Source organism: Talpa europaea, assembly GCF_964194135.1.
Source record: "Talpa europaea genome assembly, chromosome: X".
Lineage (NCBI taxonomy): Eukaryota > Metazoa > Chordata > Mammalia > Eulipotyphla > Talpidae > Talpa > Talpa europaea.
In genome coordinates this window covers 13,011,925-13,030,946 of record NC_140081.1, presented here as the reverse complement: position 1 = coordinate 13,030,946, position 19,022 = coordinate 13,011,925, and the positions used below count along the sequence as shown (strand labels likewise).

General features: G+C 44.2%; 1 protein-coding gene across 1 annotated transcript in view; it reads right to left on the bottom strand.

The window, feature by feature from the left end:
* PDK3 (pyruvate dehydrogenase kinase 3) overlaps positions 1-18,468 on the bottom strand; it is a gene marked incomplete at both ends in the record, with an annotated part of 55,401 nt that extends 36,933 nt beyond the window's left edge. Inside the window, one exon of the mRNA XM_084258096.1 lies at positions 18,363-18,468. Coding sequence (XP_084114222.1) covers positions 18,363-18,468 — 106 coding nt within the window. The remainder of the gene's footprint in view (positions 1-18,362) is intronic.
* Between the last annotated feature and the right edge of the window lie 554 nt (positions 18,469-19,022).

Here is a 19,022-nt window from a genome sequence, read left to right as displayed (position 1 = left end):
GGTGCGGGGGGTGTGAGGATTCACCAGCGACAGAGCGGGGAACAGAACAGGCAGACTGACTGAAATACACAGCTGAGGGGAGCAGCGGGTAAGCCACGAGAAGTCTGCTGTGCCATGTGGGCAGCTCCCTGGCCGGGGATTGAACTCATGTTGCAGTGGCTGCAGACAGCTCCATAGGTTGTGTCTTAACCCCTTGTGCTGCCACCAGGGAGGTCCAAGTTAGTAGAATTCTTCCATGGCTTTGGTGAACAAGGAGGAAGCTGCATGGCCTTTTATGACCCAGCCTCACACACGTAGCCCCCTTCTGCAGTACTCAATACATCTAATCAGCTAAAGCCTGTCCAGACTCCAGGGGAAGGGGATTAGACTCCCCCTTTTGATGGAGGGCTGGCAAGAACACATCACAGAAAAGCATCATCACAGCCATCTTGGGAAAATGCATTCTGCCCTAAGATGTTCTTGAGGAGCTGTAAAAGATGATTTATTTCTCAAATCAAATTTTAAAGCATTCTTCTACTGCTTAATTTGTTTCCTCTGAGGTCATTTTTTGGCCTTTTATCTTAGTTTCTCTCTTTCTCGCTGTGGGCTCCTCTCAGATGTCTGGTGATACTTACTTGTTCAGTCATGTTTGAGAGTGAGGCAGTCTACAGATGAACTGAACATCCCCAAACCCTGATTACACAGGGCTTTTTGGTGACATCCTAACGCTACATCATCTTCCCTAATTTTCCTTAGTTCATTCAGTATCTTCAGAAAAGAACCCCCTTTATGCCATTTATTTTGCCTAGGTGGAACTGCTTGCCTACTAACATTCGGATGGGCAGGGTGGAGGATGGTCCTTCTATTTGTTAAATTTCCAGTTCATTCTCCTATTTTCACTCAGGCAGCCTTACCTGTCACTCCCACCCATTATCATTGGTACTGTATTATTGAGGTGAAGACTCTCCTGGGGCTTAACATGTACTTAACATGGGTGGCCTCCATGACCACAGTACCTTTTGAGTATGTTCTAGAACTGAGCTGTCCAACACAGGAATCATCAGTCACATTGAAATTTGAATATTCAGTTTTATTATGCTATCCATTGTAAATCCCCCAAGTGTGATAACTATCTCATAGTTACAGGCCTATATCACTATATATAGCTTGTAAGAATATTCTTATGCTTAGAATATACATATATATGCACACTCTTAAATACCTAGGAGTGAAGAGTTGCAATGTCTGTTAACTTACTCTCAAGTGGTTCTGCTAAAACAGTGTAAGTAGAGAGGAAAAGGAGGGGGAAGAGAGAAAAAAGCAGATATGGCAGGAACTGGTGACTGTAGGTGCCAGGCATGGGTGTGAATGCTATCATTCTTGCAACTTATCCTAAGGGCTGAAATTTTTCCAAATAAAAGGATTGAGAGGGACCTTGTAAACAAGCTAAATAGTGAACATGTAGGGAAGAGTAAAATAAATTACAATCTATATATTTACATGGAGAAATACAGTCATTAAAAGAATGTTTCTACAAACAAAAGCAGTCTTCAAGAAAGAAGGTCTTCTATTTTTAAGGAATGGCTCTAGAGTCATTCTATTATTACTTTTTTAATCTACTGGAGTCATTCTTTTCAAAATACACAACTCTCACACAGAACATGCTACCATACATAGACCTTCCAAACAGGGCCTGAAGTCATGGTACCTTCAGGGAATGGTTTCTGTTGTTTTTTATGGGAAAAGAGGGTACAAAATGATTGAGACAGCATTCCTTTTTGAGGAGGGACCATCTGAGAGTAAGTTGAATACTTAAATACTTCAGTATTTTCTAAAAATAAGGGCATTTTCTTACAACACCAAGTTACTGTTGTCAAAATGAGGAAATTTAACATTGGCTAATAATATTAGCTAATCTCCTGCTATCCAGTAAAAATTTAATGCAAATTCCCCTCACTCAATTTTAAATTTAATGAGATTGCTTCTCAGCCTTTTGGCTAAGAATAAATGTAAAAAACATGATGAGAAATAGGTGAAGGTGATTTTAATAATATACTTGGTTTTAGTCAGTATATCTAAAACATTATCATTTCAATGTGAAATCAGTGCAAAATATTCTTTTTTCCCCCATTTTGTTTTTCCCCCACCACCATCCCTCATGTCCCTTTGCCCCCCCCCCACTAAACTTCAGAGCCTTAAGGGTGTTGATGTCCAACATCAACATCAGAAAATGTCCTCATGACAGGGTTCTCCAATAAGGCAGGCAAGGGGTACTGCATCCTTCCCTGCAGGACATCTGTGGCGGCACTGAAGGAAAGTAAGTAGGGCCCACTAGTGCTTTGATCCTCTCTCTTCAGAAATCCTGTTTGTATACTCTTTTTTTTTAAGATTTATTTATTTATTCAAGAACTGGGGTGCAGGCTAGATGTGCGGGAAGGTGAGAGGATTCACCAGAGACAGAGCGAGGAACAGAACAGGCAGACTGACCGAAATACACTGCTGAGGGGAGCAGCGGGCGAGACAGAAGAGGTCTGCTGCGCCATGTGGGACCCTCCCCGGCCGGCCGGGATCGAACTGGGGCTGCAAAGGCTGGGGACAGCTTCACAGCGCGGCGCTCAACCGCCTGCACCACCAGGGGAGGCCCTGTTTGTATACCCTTTATGAATATTTTTCCTATGAACAAATGAGTGAGAAATCTGCTCCTCTGTATGCCAGGTAAGACCAAAGCCAGTTGTAAATGGCTTCCCCATGGGCCCACAATTTCTGCCCTCTGCCTGGGTAACCTACCACCATGGCCCCCGTCACTGAGTCCTACACTCCGTGGGTCCCAGGATTCTTTAGCAAGCTGAAGAGTCCACCATCATGACACTGGGTACATCGCAAATGTTTAATAAATATTTTCTGGCTAGAACTGACAATCAAAATATCTAGTTAAATTTCAGCATAAACTTACTCTTCCCCCAAAATTCAGGGGGTCACAGCAACATTTGCCGGTAATGGCAAATTCCTCTTATTCATAGATCACTTCATTCTATATATTTGGTTAAAGGTAGTCGAAACTTTAGTGTTCAGAAAAGCAGTGCCAAAAGGTAGGTAGGAAGGTGACAATAAAATGTCAGTGACTGTCAATAGGGTGTACCGGATCAGAGCGGAGAGAAACGGCACAAATGGGCCCAGACCCGACATCACAAGGAGAGCTTTGGCCAGCTAGCCACCCACAGGTCTGCATCAACATAATTCTTTGGGAGGTGGGAGGGTTTTAAGATCCGTCCTGCTGGTGGACTGATGAATTACAGGATGTCTTGTTGTCATGGAAGCAGGAATAGTTAAGGTCACACTGTACTCTTCCAGGTTAAATTGAGGCAAAATGTCAAGTTAACTATTACCGTGGATGAAGAGGACCCAAAGGCACTCACTTGCAAAGCACAGGCTGAACTGAAAATGCTGTGTTTCTTGGAAAATGATCAGCTTATATAGCTAGGACCTTCAGCCAACAACTAAGATAATTAACAGTCAAGGTTAAGAGCTACCTATGTTTTTATTCTTAGCAGGAAGCTGACTTCATCCAAGAAATGCTGTGTCACTAACTTGCCATAATAAAAGCATAACCAGCATCTACTGGGCACCGACCATGTGCCATGCCTGCACTGCACAATCTCAATGTCATCTGTGTAACAAGTCGATGATTAGATGCTATCATTTCTATTTTGCAGATAAGTGCACTAAAACACAGTGGGATTAAGTGATCCGCCCAAACTCATGCTGCCGTAAGCACCAGAAATCAGGGTGAGTGCATGTCTACACAGACTGTGTCCAGATTCCCGAAGACAGCAGGCAGACTAACAAATGGTGGTGATTCTCAGAATAAAAACTGCCTTTAGTGTAAGTAAATGAAATGGGTATCTGTCTGATAGTTGGGAAACAAGAGTAAATGAATATTAGATTATGCAATTTCTCGATGGCCTAACAGAACAAATGGAGACAAAACCTCAGCGTTACTAAATAGAAACTCCGCTTGCTATAAAGAATTGCATTGGGGGGGGGGGCTCCCCTGGTGGCACAGTGGTTGAACACTGGGCTGCGAGGCTGCCCACAGCCTCTGCCCGCAGCTTCCGGTTCATTCCCGCCGTCGGCGAGGGTCCCACAAAAAAAAAAAAAAAAAAGAATTGCATTGGGGCAATGGTTGGGGTAAGTTAAATGATATGGTATATGGTGTTGGGTGAAGAGAGCACAGGTTTAAAAGCTCAGTCGGCACAGTGGAGGAGAATTATGGTGGAGGAGCACAGGGGCCGCACTGGTGGGAGAGCCATGGTAACCACACCTGAGGGGGGAGACTGTATTTTGGCAAGACTCTGGCAAGGATGTAAAACAATGGTACTTCAATAGCAATAAATAAATCTTTAAAAAAAAACCTTTATGGAAACAATAACAATTCACAAGGTCTATTACCAGCATAAGAATTTTACAAAGTTTGAATCGTGAAATAATAAATCCAAATTTTATTTTAATGCTAGGTTTTTTTTTACATAGTGACCAAATCAGAAAAGACGTAGAGTCGTGTTTAAGCTTAAGTTGAATCACTTAAACTTGCCCAAAATATCATGAATATTAAGTTGAAATTATTTTAATAAAAATAAACCTTATATGTAAACATCAAAACAACAAGAACAATAGCAAATAAAAACACATAAGCAATGACCACACTAAACCATGGTTGGCCAATCATGAAAAAAAAATCACAGGAATGTTGAAAATGGACATGCTGTACCACCACCCCACTCAGTTCAAGAACTTTCTCTAAGCCATACCCTAAATAAAACCTCAACTAAAAAATTTTCAGGGAGTCACTACTATAGTAGCCTTGAATAAAGTGCTCACCTTTGCCAGTAAAAAACAGATAAAAAATAAAAGGTCAGGGCTTCCTGGGTGGTGCAGCGGTTGAGCGCTGGGCTGCAAAGCTGCCTGCAGCCTCTGCAGCACCGGTTCAATCCCCCGCCACAGGCGAGGGTCCCACATGGCGCAACAGACCTCTCCTGCCACGCCCGCTGCTCCCCTCAGCAGTGTATTTCGTCAGTCTGCCTGTTCAGTTTCCCGCTCTGGCTCCAGTGAATTCTCTCACCCTTCCACGCTTCTGACTGTACCCAGCGCTTGTATAAATAAATAAATAAATCTTTAAAAAATATAAAATAAAAGGTCAACCTACCCAAACTTTAACTGTGGTTTTTACCCCATCCTTGCTTAGGCAGGATACTTAAATCATCTAAGTAGCATCTTCATCCAAGAACTCGAAACAACCACTTCAACTGCATGTGGTGAGAATGTAAGCTAATCTGCCTACTATTGTGTCTGGAAGAGAGCAAGTCCCCTTCCCTCCAAGAAAGAATACCTTTTGGTCCACTCTGGAAGAAGCAGCCACGATGTTCTATCAACAGCTTGTGGACGGTCTGGGCAGTCTCTCTGTTACTCGGGACTTCTACTTCCCAGGCATGAAACTGGGGAGAGGTTAGCCAGGTCAGCTCTGAGCAAAACCTCCCACTGAATGAATCTAAGAGGATAAGGCTTTGGTTTGTATCTCTCTACCCTTTAAAGTTATTTATCCTGCACCTGGCCTCATCATACAAATTCTAGGATAAATCTAGAGAGAGCCCTGCTAGGAATAAGCAGACAAGGAGAACGGAGGTAGAAATTCAGAAAGAGAGTACACACATTTACACTTGTGTTCTCTATCCAGAGAGCCTCCAAGAACACTTTGGATGAAGGAAAATCGGGTTAGCACCTCATACATTCCCAGAAAGCAGCCCTATCACGCAAGCCTCCAGGGGAGAGGTAGGGACACAGGAAATCATGCCACAAACTCACAGAGTCATAAAGTTTGGCTAGCACATATAAATGCATGTGTTCTTCCCAATCAAAAATTTCAGCTAATGCTGATGGGCTCCTGAACCATTCCACAGACTACCCCTGAAGTGGTTCATAGCTTTGGGCTTGAGCAAAAATTGTAGCAGATCCAAAACTTCTTTGCTTCTTAACGCTGGAAGCACATTTACAATCACCTGGACAACTGAAAAATACCAGTGCCTATACCAGAGCCGCAGGATTGAATTAACTGGCTTGTATGGGGCGGGGGATGGGGGGGCGGGCTGGTATCACTAGTTTGAGGTGCTCCCAGGTGACCCTCAGGAGCAGCCAGGACCAAGAAGCACTGACCAGTGTCTAATCACAGAAAACGGCAATCAAAGAGTGGCACAGGCTCAGTCAGAGGTGATTAAGCACCCGAAGCTTTCCCATTTACCCCTCTACTGTTAGTCTTTGTTTTCACATTTGAGTTTACTTTCAGTCTTGCAGGAAACTGACCGCAAACGTCTTCATAGTCTCAGGAGACTTGTCGGCGTCATCAACTACCTTTTTCTTTCTCTTTTAGGTGATCGTAAATGGGGAAGGTAAAACTCGCTGCACACGCACATGAGGAAATGGCAGAGCTGCAGGATGTGGTGGCTTCACAAGGTGCCGCTGCACCTGCCATCCTCTCCTCCACTTTGCTTAGTTCCTGAGCCACCCCAACCCTTTACCTACTTTCTCGGCTACAGGAGGCCAGTAAGATGAGCAGGTCATTTTCTTACCTATTCTGAATCTCTGTTCCCTAATCTGTAAAACACATGACTAGTGTGATAACTGAGTAATACCATATTTTATACCAATGTTGGCAAGGACTCGGCGATGCCTATTGAGTCTTCTTTGGTTTCTATAGAGTCCATTTTCATTTTCCCTCTTGAACAGCTTTACTGGAGCCACGCTCAGATTTTAGAAGCAGGACTAGGAATGTGCCAGCCAGAGATGACACGGGAAGTTGTCCAGAGCACTAATCAAAGCAGTGCCCAGTGTGAGGAGGGCAGATTTCAGAGAAAGGGGGGACTCACTGTGAGCAAGAAGCTTAAGGGCTTATTAGAAATGAAGTGCTCACTTGAGCACATTACCTGACAAGTATAGGAACAGCAATACAGCAATTACCATTTCCTTTCTATTTAATTTCAGGAGCAGGAGAAGAAATAAATGAAACGTGTGGAAAGTTCACAGTCAGGTATTGATATCTGGCTCCGAGCTGAAGGAAACATACTCTTCTGGAAGAGATTCAAAGAAAGGTTCAGAGAGAATCCTAAGTAGCTCTGGTGTATGAAATGAATAATTTGTTGGGGAAAGATGTAATTTTCAAAGGGCTCCACTAATTTTATGGCCAATAATACACAGGGAAATATTTAACTTCATGCTTTGAGAAAACGTTAGAGATACTGATGTATTCCCAACACTAAAACTATTACATACTGACTTCCAGGTAAGAAAGAAAACAACACTGGCAGCACTCATTTGCTCCAGTGGAATCGCAGATCAAGTCTAAGAATAAAAATAAACTCATGACTGCCTGGGGGAATTCTTAGGGAAATAATCTACCATCAACTTATAACCACATATCCTTGTGGGATATGAAGGACACCTACCCTGGTCACAATCAAGCCCAACTCTGCCTTCCTGGAGGGGAGTAAAGAGGCAGGCTGGCCCCTTCTGCCATAATGGTGAAATGGGCTAACTGCTTTCAGGATAGTTTTAGTGATGCCAGGAAACCCACCCACAGCCCCCTAAGCACATTTTCTATTATGTTAACTAATTTCCAAAGAAGAATAAATGGCAAGAACAACAAGAATTTGTAAAATTCTAGGGTAATAAGTAAGGAACCGCCTTCATCAAATTTCAACACAAATTACAAGACAAAGGCTGACATATGATATTTAGTTAAACTCAGAAAAATTGGGGGCCTCCCTGGTAGTACAGCAGTGAAGTCTCAGTGCTATCAAGCTATCAGCAGCCACTGCAGCACGAGTTCAATTCCCAGCCAGGGAGCTGACCCACATGGCGCAGCAAACCTCTCCTGTCTCGCTTGCTGCTCCCCTCAGCAGTGTATTTCAGTAGATCTGCCTGTTCTGCTCCCCACTCTGTCTCTGGTGAATCCTCTCACCCCCCACACCTCTGGCCTTGTACCCCAGCTCTTGTATGCATAAATAAATCTTTTTTTAAGAAATCAGACCTAATAGAATCCACAGATATAAACTAGTCTATGAACTTACTATGTGATAAAACAGAAACAACAGAGAAAGATTTGGGGTCTTGGTAAAGATTGCTGTGCAACTCGACAGAGAACAGAACAAAACTGACTTAGCCACAAAAGTCCAGTTAGAAATGGCAATAAATTCCAGAGAGATTCAGTAACAATTTACAAACTGCCATAAGTGGTTAAGTCTGACTATGATAAAAGCACTGTAAATGACTGACTATAAAAAAAACTCAGACTATGCACTGAATATAAAGAAAACCAATACTCAGTATTAACACAAGTAAATATATGGGCAAAAGCTGTGAGGCTATCACAAAAAAAAATGAATGAATTATAGGAGATAGTCTTTCCAAATGCCTTTAATTGTATATTTTGATAATTACTTTCCCAAATATAAGAAGAACAATGGGAAACAATACTTACACAGCACAGTAGCTTACTATGCTGAATAGACACAAAGAATTCATACAAATGATAAAAATTCCAGAATCCAGTTACTAAATGGTTAAGACCACTTTATACACACCAAAATGTAGACAATAAACCCACAAGGGGGAAAAAATAGAACTTTCATCTTCCATCTTAATGGTTATACAATTAAAATCATAAAACCTCATTTTGGCAGGCTGTGGAGAAACTGGTACACTTAAACTTTGCTGACAGCCCTGCAGTATAAGCTAAAAAATCCCCCAAAGCCTTTCACCAGGTAATTCCACTCAGGGCACATACCCTGTAGGTATGATTACCTGGAAAGGTCTTTGCTACCTCAAAATCAATGCAGACAACCAAGGTTTACAGTTACCAGCATACAGGAGAAACAGCTTTATCACATCTAAATACAAATTAAGAGCAATCAGTGCGTGCTTCTTCAAAAGGGATCCAAATCATCACAGGCTAGAGATCACAAACTTTCTGTAAGGGGCCAGACTGCAAATATGTTTGGCTTTGTGGGCCAGTCTCTGAGCAACTACTCAACTCTGCTGTTGTGGAACAAAAGAAGGCACAGACGATATGTAACCAATGGGTGCAGCTGTGTTTCAATAAAACTTTATTTACAAAAACAAGTGTGGTCAAGACTCACAGCATGTACAACACTAAGAGGGAAGTCTGGAGTAAACTATGGGCTCTGTAGGATAATGACCAGTCATTGTTGGTTCAGTTATAACAAATGTTCCACACTTGTGAAAGCTGATGGTGGGGAAAGTTGTGTTTGGGGGTGTAGGGTAAGGTAAAAGGTATCAGGCTTTTCTGCCCTCTTGCCATTAGGATAGATGACGGAACACTGTAGTCCCGAATGCATGCCTGATGGCGGGCACCTGGAGTAGGGTGTGGGCATAGGTAGATGGGATTCAACTGGGTTTTTAAGGGCGGCATCACAGGGACACCAGTAGAAGCCGAAAGAGAAGCCGAGAGAGAAGCAAGAAAAGCAGAAGCCGAAAGAACGCCGGAGAGCCCAGATAGAGTGAAGACTTGCTGGGGGCTGGGAGGCCTGCCAGCCTCCCGGCCCCCCAGCACCCCTGCCTGCTGTGTACGTGGTAATCCCAATAAAAACCTGCAAAAAGCCACTGAGGATTCTGACACCTCCTTTACCCGATCTGCTGGATCTAGAAAACCTGCACCGTGTCCATTCCTGCCCGTACAGGGGGGAAGACAGTTATGGGAGTTCCCTGCACATTCTGCCCAATTTTTCTGTGAACATAAACTACTCTGAAAAACGGTCTGTTAATTAAAAGAAAATAAACAGGTGGCAGATCATCAGACCACAGGTTGACAACCTACCTTAGACTAAGGTTTTCCTAAAATAAAAGGATTTGCTCAGCTCTGAAACCAGATTGTCGCAGAAGTAAAATAACTGAATGCCAACGGAATATAATGGAAAAGGAAAAGCCATGGTATTTTCTGATTCCATCCAGTAACCAAATCAAGGTTTCCGAAGCCTTGCCAAGAGTGATCAATTTTCCAAAATTTAATGGGAAGAAACCACTCAGTCATTAAGACATCAGTAAGTGGGGCTGTGTCTCCCCTTCAAAAATACACAGAACTGCAAAGACAATAAAGCCGAGCTACACCATTAGTTCCCAGAGCCTGACAGACCACGTAATGCTGAAATCCATCCTCTCAGATCATTATGGCTCAGAAGGCCAATTCTTTCTGTAAATTTAAACACTGACCAAAATGCATTAGGCCAAGTTAGATTATTTTTACCCTAAATTAAAGTGTGTTCTTCCCTCTTCAATTCTGGAAAGTTGGCTTCTGTCTCCAAACAAGCAGTCTAAAGAGTGGCAACTCCTCACAGGAAAAAAAAAAAAAACTGCTTCCAGAAAAGGTGCGTCATGTACACGTATATAAAGGTACAAAATCAACACACTCAGAAACAGAATATGACCGTTTTGCCCTTTTCCTAATACAATTTTAAACGGAAACAAAACCTTCTTCATCTTCTCCAGAAAGAAAATCACTGTCCTCCCCAGTGGTAATGAGGCTTCAAGGAGCAAAACAACTTTAAAAAACCAAGGCATTTCGAAGACCAGTCATTTGGAACCAAAGTCCACTTCTCAGTGGGTACCAGAACCTTAAAATACTTTCTAAAGGAAAAGAAGAGGCGGCTGGCCCCTAAGCCTCAAGAATCATCAAAGCAGGCCTCTGCCTTTAATCGCCAAAGGCTCCAAGGTTCCCTAAACAGGTGTGAGGTGTGACTACAGTAGAAATCTCCTCTGAAAAGAAGGCAGAGTTGTCAGACAACCTGCTTTCTGGTGGTTTTATTTGGGAGATGCTATATTTAAATGTGGGGACGATGTGGAAGCTTAAACTTCTCTAACAACTGACTGAAGTGACATAATGTTTAATAACCTTTCCTTGGAGTCAGTAATCACCATTTATGGCTCGCCCACTCTGAGCAGAGAGCAGACAGCTGAGGAAGCTGGGAGAGGCTACAAAGAAGAGGCGAGCACTGCCCTCTGGGGAAACAGTTTAGAACAAAATGAAATAAAAGGAGGTGCCAGTAGATTAATACAAGTGCAGCTGTGCAAAAGACAAGTGCAAAGGAACTGGGAAATAAAGCCAAGAGGAAGCAAGTCTGTGGGGAGGTGATAAAGTGTTGATGAAGGAACCAGAATCGGACAAAGTGAGGCTGAAGATGAAAAGCATCTCCAAATGACAATGTGAACCATTTCCTATGAATTCATTCAAGATTCAGGAGGGTCTATCTAAAATTTGTGTCATGACAGTTCAAGGTCTCCTTTTCTTCTATCATAGAGAACTTTTCATTCATAGCTACTTAAGACAGAATTCAAACTTTTGCAAGTATAACAGTGAACCACCATAACATTAACTGCCATTCAAAGACAATACATTGGTCCCCAAATCCTGAGAGTAACAGGTTTATAGGGAAAAAATAATGACACAAGATATGTAAAAGTTGCATTAGGCACTAAAATCAATACATTTTATTCTGGACATTATGATGCAATGTTTCTATTATTCCTAATAAGGAATTAATAAATACGATCTGAAGCTGCACTGTCCAATAGAAATGTAATTTAAAATTTTCCAGCAGTCACTTTAACATAAAAGGAAAGAGGTAAAATTTTTGATATTATTGTATTTAATCCAACATACCCAAAATATTATCATTTCAACATGTAATCAACACAAAGATATAGTGAGAGATTTTACTATTTAATAAAGTCTTAAAATCCAGTGTCGTAGGCTCTCAGCACATCTCAGATTAGAAGCCAAATTTCTATCAGAAATAATTGATCTATAGTTAGATTCCATCAAATTTATAGTTGACAAGGTACAGTCTCATATCCAAATTGTTCTAAACATACTTAGAAGTTTTCAATTAACTATGAATTAACTATGAATTTTAACTTTAGTTAAATCAACTCAGTTTCTCTGTCATACTAGCCACCCTTCAAGGGTTCAAAATGTACATGTGACTAGTGGCGACCGTACTGGACAAAGAATGTGCAGAAGTGAGGATTCATGATAAAGATAACCACTACAACCAAAAATGCAAGCCTAATTATTAAAAGGAATGTGATTAAACAAAGCAAATATAGGGCCTCCCCTTGTGGCACAGTGGTTGAGCACTGGGCTGCGAAGCTGCCTGCAGCCTCTGCAGCGCCGGTTCAAACCCCAGTTACCGGGGCGAGGGTCCCACATGGCTCGCAGCCCTCTCCTGCCACGCCCGCTGCTCCCCTCAGTAGTGTATTTCGTCGGTCTGCCTGCTCTGTTTCCCGCTCTGGCTCTGGTGAATTCTCTCACCATCCTGCGCTTCTGACTGTATCCAGTGTTTGTATAAATAAATAAATAAATCTTAAAAAAAAAAAAAACAAACAAAGCTAGAATGTGGAAGGAAAATCACAGTATTACAAATAGAAACTCATCAAAGAGAGTTACAGATGTTTATTACTAGAGATGAGAAATGCCATTTCAATACATACAGATAAGTTAAACTACCACATAAAAGGGAAAGTCTGACTCAAAACTGCACCCAACTTTATACTGCATTTCCAGACAGTATTTAAAACAAAATTATTCAGAAAGACGGAAGAATTAAAGGATGGCCATGCTATACTGGAAAATGTAACCAGAAGGAAAACAGGGATCTAGATCTCAATATTAACTAAATTGAGGTCAGGGCTACAACACTAAACTAGTAAAAGGACACACTGGGTAAAGGGTATATCTCACAAGGAGGACATGATGGTTACTATCTAAGCCACAAACGTATCATTAATAGGCATAAAGCAAAAACTATAGGACATATATGGAGAAATAGAATCATATTATTAGGAGACTAACTTCTCTCAGACAATGACACATCAAAAAAGTAGAGGTGTAGAAAACTTAAATAACATAATTAATACGGTAGCTCTGGTACAGCAAACTGTAACCTGAGAAATGAATATTCACTGCTTTTGGTTGCCTAAAAAATATTCACAGGAAATGACCACATATTGGAACACAATGTAAATGTCAATAAATTAAAGAAATAATAATGCAGACAACATTCCCTGCTCACAGTGCAACAAAACTAAACATGAATCAAAATATGGGATGTATCAAGCAAAAACAATTATAAATCAGAGACATCCTGCAGGGGAGGAGGAGGGAAAGGGATCAAAGGGAGGGAGGGAGGAGCACAGGGGACTGTGGTGATGGTGCACGGGTGCACTGGTGAAGGAAACTCTATGTGGACTACACCTGAGGGGGGGGGAAGCAAATAATGTTTAAAAATGAACAATGATGTAAAAAATTAAAAAATTAATTTATTAAAAAATTTGGGCCTCTCTGGTGGCACAGGTGGTTAAGCATCGCACTGTGAAGCTGTCCGCAGCCTCTGCAGCGCGGGTTCGATCCTGGCCAGCCGGGGAGAAACCTACATGGCACAGCAGACCTCTCCTGTCTCGCCTGCTGCTCCCCCTCAGTGTATTTCTTCAGTCTGCCTATTCTGTTCCCCGCTCTGTCTCTGGTGAATCCTCTCACCCTCCCGTACATCTGGCCTGTACCCTGGTTCTTGTATAAATAAATAAAATCTTCAAAAATAATTTTTTTAATTTAAAAAAATATGGGATGTAGCTACACAGGCAATTAAAAAAACTCAAATAACTCTTAGTTCACAGGGTGGGCAGGTTCAAATATTATACACACCAGCAGCTAAAGCAGTATTCAGAGGGATAACTATAGCTTTAAATACTGAGATAAACAACAAAACAGAAAGAAAATAAGTACCCAATTCAAAAAGAACAAATAAAATAAACCCCAACAAATCAGAGGGAATTAATAAAGTCAAGGTGGACATTAATTAACTAGAAAACAACTCATAAAATAAGAGTCCAATCAAATAAATCACCATCTAATATAATAAAGGGGGCAGGAAAACAAATACAAAAGAAAGAAAGGGGGCAGAGACAGAGAAAATTAAGACTGAAAAGAGACTACAATGTTAGTTATGCAAAATGACTTCAAAATCTTCATGACTGGAGTAATAGTCTCTAGAAATGTATCAAAACACACTCCAGAACAAAAAAATCGATGCAGATCAATGCCACAGAATAGAGAAAGCTGTCAAAAAGCAATAGTCCCTCTAACACGCTAGGTTTAAAAGGTTTGGTGGTGGTGGTGGTGGTGGGGAATCCATGAAATCTTTAAAGAATATATAATTTGAGGGCCTCCCCTGGTGGCGCAGCAGTTGAGCCCCTGGTGCCCGCAGCCTCTGCAGCGCCAGTTCGTTCCCGGCCACCAGCGAGGGTCCCACAAAAAAAAAAAAAAAAAAGAATATATAATTTGAAAGATGAATTGTTCTTGGCATAGAAAGAGAACACTTTTTTTTTTTGGTGAAACAGGTATGACATTGATAAGAAAAATCTAACAGTCTGCAAACATTTAGAGACTAACATCACATTATGTTCCATATACGTCTGTATATGGTTAAAATTTCAAAATAACCAAAATCTTAAAAAAATGTTTACTCAAGGAGAAAAAAAATCCTATCTAGATACCATTCTTCAATTAATAAGTTTGACAACAGTGTGACAAAGTATGAGGAAAATTGGCAAGCTCAAACTTCTAGTGAGAAGGTAAACAGATCAACCTATGGAAAGCAATCTGGCAATGTTTACCAAAATTTCAAGTGCATATACCCTTTGATGAAGTGATCCTCATGTTTAGAAACCTGTCCTATATACACACTCATACGTGCATGAAATAATGCATGCAGCAATTCACTGCAGCTCTAGTTGTCGCACGCAGCAAAGATTGCAAACAACCTACTTGCCATCAACAGGGAGTTTGCTAATGGGCTAATCCTTGGAAGTGATAAAAAAGTAAAAGGAAGTTCTGCAGATACAGATATGGAAAGTTTTCTAAGATATTAAATTTAAAAAGGTATAGGCAAAGGTATTTAACAAACTGCCATGTATGCCAAAGACAGGGAGGCAAAGTGGACAAAAGCAGAAAGCTGACTTTTCTATGTCTTTTTGTACCTTTTGAATTTGGAATCATATGAATATAATCTTCTACCAAAAAGAAAATCTCAAACAACCCCCACCATTTAGAATGCACTACTACCATAAACTCACAATCCACACAGGACACTTGCGATACCTTCTACACTTGCTAGCTGTGTGAAGGCCTTACTTCAAGTAAAGACTGAGTTCAGGAAACTTTTATTCTTTTAAAGGGCATGGCAGCACACAGCACACCAATGAAAAGGGGATAGATAGCACTCGAGGTGCAGAAGGTCTAATCAGAGGGAGTTTCAAGAACTCTGGTTATGCTTTGGAACAACCTGGGGATCTTCTAAAAATACCAATGCCCTGCACCCCACCCCCAGACTATATTAGATGTTTGGGGAGAAGGGTCCAGCATGAAAACTGCTGGTCTAAAATGCTTTACATCAGAGGTCTTTAACAGAGGGTGATTTTGCTCCCCCAGAGGACATGTCTAGGCCTCACAAATGGGATGTGGGTGGAAGTTGCTACTGGCACTAGGTGGGCAGGGGCAAAGGAAAGCTGCTGCCACAATGCACAGCACCACATCCCCCCCAACAATGACCTGTCCCCATTGAGAAACAATTCATTCTTAAGCAAGACAATCTCCTTATTTACCAGTGTGGATACACAAGTCTAATAAAGCTAAGTTCAATGGCTACAGGAACTACATTTTTTTTGTTGACATCATTCTAAGACACTATAAAACATGAAATTCCATGTATATTCTTTCTCTGGCCCCTGTCTAGTTAATCTAGCCAAAAACTTACAGCTCATTTCTAAAGTAGCCAAGAGAGTCATACAGTTCACAAAATGGCAACCCATGAGTCAAGAGGCTCTAGGCGTCCATTTTGTTTAAGCCACTGGTCTTTTAAAACAGTAAATTGGTACCAATCAGCTGCCTCTCCCGAGGTGGCACATACCTGGGGCACTGCCATAGACCCCAGCTGGTTGGCTTCTTGCAGTCATTTGCAGCTCCCCATCTGGCCCCTTAAGCATTTGAGGTGGCCCTCTCCTGCAGTTTTCTCCAAACCGTTGGGGGTATAGAGCCCCCTACTCTTCTTCCTCCTCACGTTAAAAATATCCCCACAGCCATTCTAATGTCTCCAACCCCCACTTCACTGCCCAAATAGAGCTGAGAGAGAGAGAGAGAGAGAGAGAGAGAGAGAGAGAGAGAGAGAGAGAGAGAGAACTGAGAACTAAGGTAGAAGGAGAGATGGCCTTTGTGTAAGGACCTGCTTCTGTTAATTGGCATGTCATTAAAACAGGCTGCCTGCTATCTGATTCATCTCTGGATATTACAAACCAGGCTTATAGTTTCTAGCAAAGTCCACTACAGTGATACATAGCTCCCTGATGAGCTTCCTTATAAGGAAAAGACTTCAATTATTCGGCTTCTTGCATTATTTACATTAGTGTATTCCTCCCTGTCCCCCCAAGATAGGTCAGAAGCCCTAGATGGGGGATCTTTATCAAAAGACTTGATCATTTTGAAAAGCTCACCCTTTTCCTTTGAAATTATTCACCCAGTTTTTCGAGGTGTGCTTTAGAGGTGACCTGCTATGATCCACACATTTTATTAGTGAGGAAAATGACCCCAGTGAGGTTTAGTCACTCAGCCAAGGCCACACTCATGAGCTAATGGCAGAGGAAGAACGAGAACATTTACTTCCAGATACCAGTCCCATGGGTTTTCCATGAAAACACCATCTGCGCTGTGGTTTTCCTACTCAAATAACATCCATGCCCAGACACCTATTAACATGGGTAGATACGCGCTGCTATAGAAATACATCCAGTGAAATTTAACCAAGTCATTAAAACTATTACTTCAACTTTGAGCGTGGTAAGAACTGGAAGACTCTGGATGCATTTGGGTCCTTCTCTTGTAATTAACCTTAACCTGGCTCAGTTTATGAAAGGCTGATGTCTTCAGAATCTTCCCAAAGCATAAATACGAGATGGAAAACATGCTATTTATAGCAATGGCGACATTTTCTTTCTAAATATTTTCTTCCTAAACTAAGGAGCTGCTTCTAACGTCTAAAATTCTAACAAGTGGCGAGAGATGGTAGAAAGTAAAACTAGCCCAAAGCTTAAGGGAGTGAAGTTTACGATGCAAAAAATCCACATGCCATAGAACTCTGAGTTTCGTCATCGTTTTCTGACCAACCGATCTTAAATTTTCATGTGGTCTTAGCGTTTCAACCTACTCCTTCCTCCCTTCCCACCGACACTATCAAATTTGGCATCTCGGTCTTCCCGGAACTTTGTCTGCCCACCTGACACCACCCCTTGTCATTTTACGCCAAAATGATGAAATGAACAGGCGCCTCTTTCCCTCGAGCGCCTGGACGTCTTTGCAGCTCCATTTTCTTTTCCTTTCGACACCTGGATGCGCACTTCTCACTTTCGGGCGTTTCACCGCCAGCGCCTTCGCATTCCCCAACTGCCAGGATTCGGCGTTGAAACCGCACCGCTGGGGGGAGCGCGATCAGCTCCACAGCAGGTGGTGGAATCGAGTTCCATCGCAGGCCTCGAGCAGGTTGGGGGTCCGGGGGTCTGCCCCCCACCTCCATCCACGGAACCTGTCCACCAGCCCACCCTACGAGGGAGAAGGTGGGGGGGGGGCGAAAGGAGAGGCGCGAGAGGCCCGCGGGCTCAGAGCCTGCTGGGACGCAGGGGGCCCACCCGTCGGAGCGCTGCGCCCCCTGCACCCTTCCCCCACCTCCTCCCGCCCCCCGGTGCTCAGGCGCCAGCAGTCCAGGCCTCTAACTGCTTTACCAGACTACAAAGACGACAGTTCGAGTCCTGCGCTCGGCCGCATAGAAGCGCCTCGAGCAGAAAAGGAGTAAGACGCCGCTGCCTAACTGACCCCACCTCGAGGTGTTTCTAAACAGCCCCGGCCCCGACGAAACGATCGTCCACAAACAACACCGGTAAAAAGCCACCCCCAGTCCGCTCCGAACTTTGAAGGAAGGTGAGCTCTGCGTCAAGTGGAGGTGAGGCCAGCCCTGGCGGGTCTCAGGAGTCCCGGCCGAGATGAGGATCCGGATACGGTTTCAGTGTCTCCGGGTAAGCCCCCCGCCGGCGGGTGGGTGCCAGGCCCGGCCCCTCTCTGCCCCGAAATTCGAACCCCCGGACCTCCCGAGCTCCGCCCGCGGTTCCCACGGACTCTGCCTCGCAGCGGAGACGCGCGGCGGCGGCGACAGGCCCGGAAGGCGTCGGCCCCGCGACCCGGGGGCCGTGGCGACCGCGGGGCCCCGCGGCTCCGCACTCACCGAAGTCCAGGAACTGCTTGATGGAGAGCGGCGACGGCGAGAAGCGCGAGTAGCGCTCGATCTGTTTGGGCACCGGCTGCTTCAGCAGCCACCGGAACAGCCGCATCCTGGCCGGGCCGCGCACACACCAGCTCCGACGCCCGGGCGGCCGCGGGGGCCGGCGCAGCCGAGCCGCGCGGATCCGGCACGTCCGCCGAGCGCGCACCCGGCCTCCGCCTGGGCCTCGGCGCCGCGGGTGCCGCCGCCGCCTCCGGAGCCGCCGCTGGTCCCGGGTCGCCGCTGCCGGCCGCCCGCGGCTTTCCCGGGCCCCGCCCCGGTGGGCGGAGCCAGCCGCCGCACGTACGCGGGGCGCGGGGGGCGCGGGGGGCGCGCGGCCGCACGCGCAGGCCGCCGATTGGCCGCCGCCGCCGCCGGGGTTTTCTCGCGGCCGGTGTCGCCCCGCGCGGGCGCGGGCACTTCCCCCCGCCGGCCCCCCCAGCCCCGGCCCCTGGGACGCCGCCGGCCGGCCACGCCCCCCACCCCGCCCCCCGCGCGGGCTGGGTCGGCCGCGGCCGAAAGGTGGCGAAGGTGTCCGGGGACTGGGAGGAGGCCCGAGCCCCACGCCCAGAATCCCTGCTGAGCGAGACACCTCTTCCGGGAAGCTCTCCGGGATAGACTGAC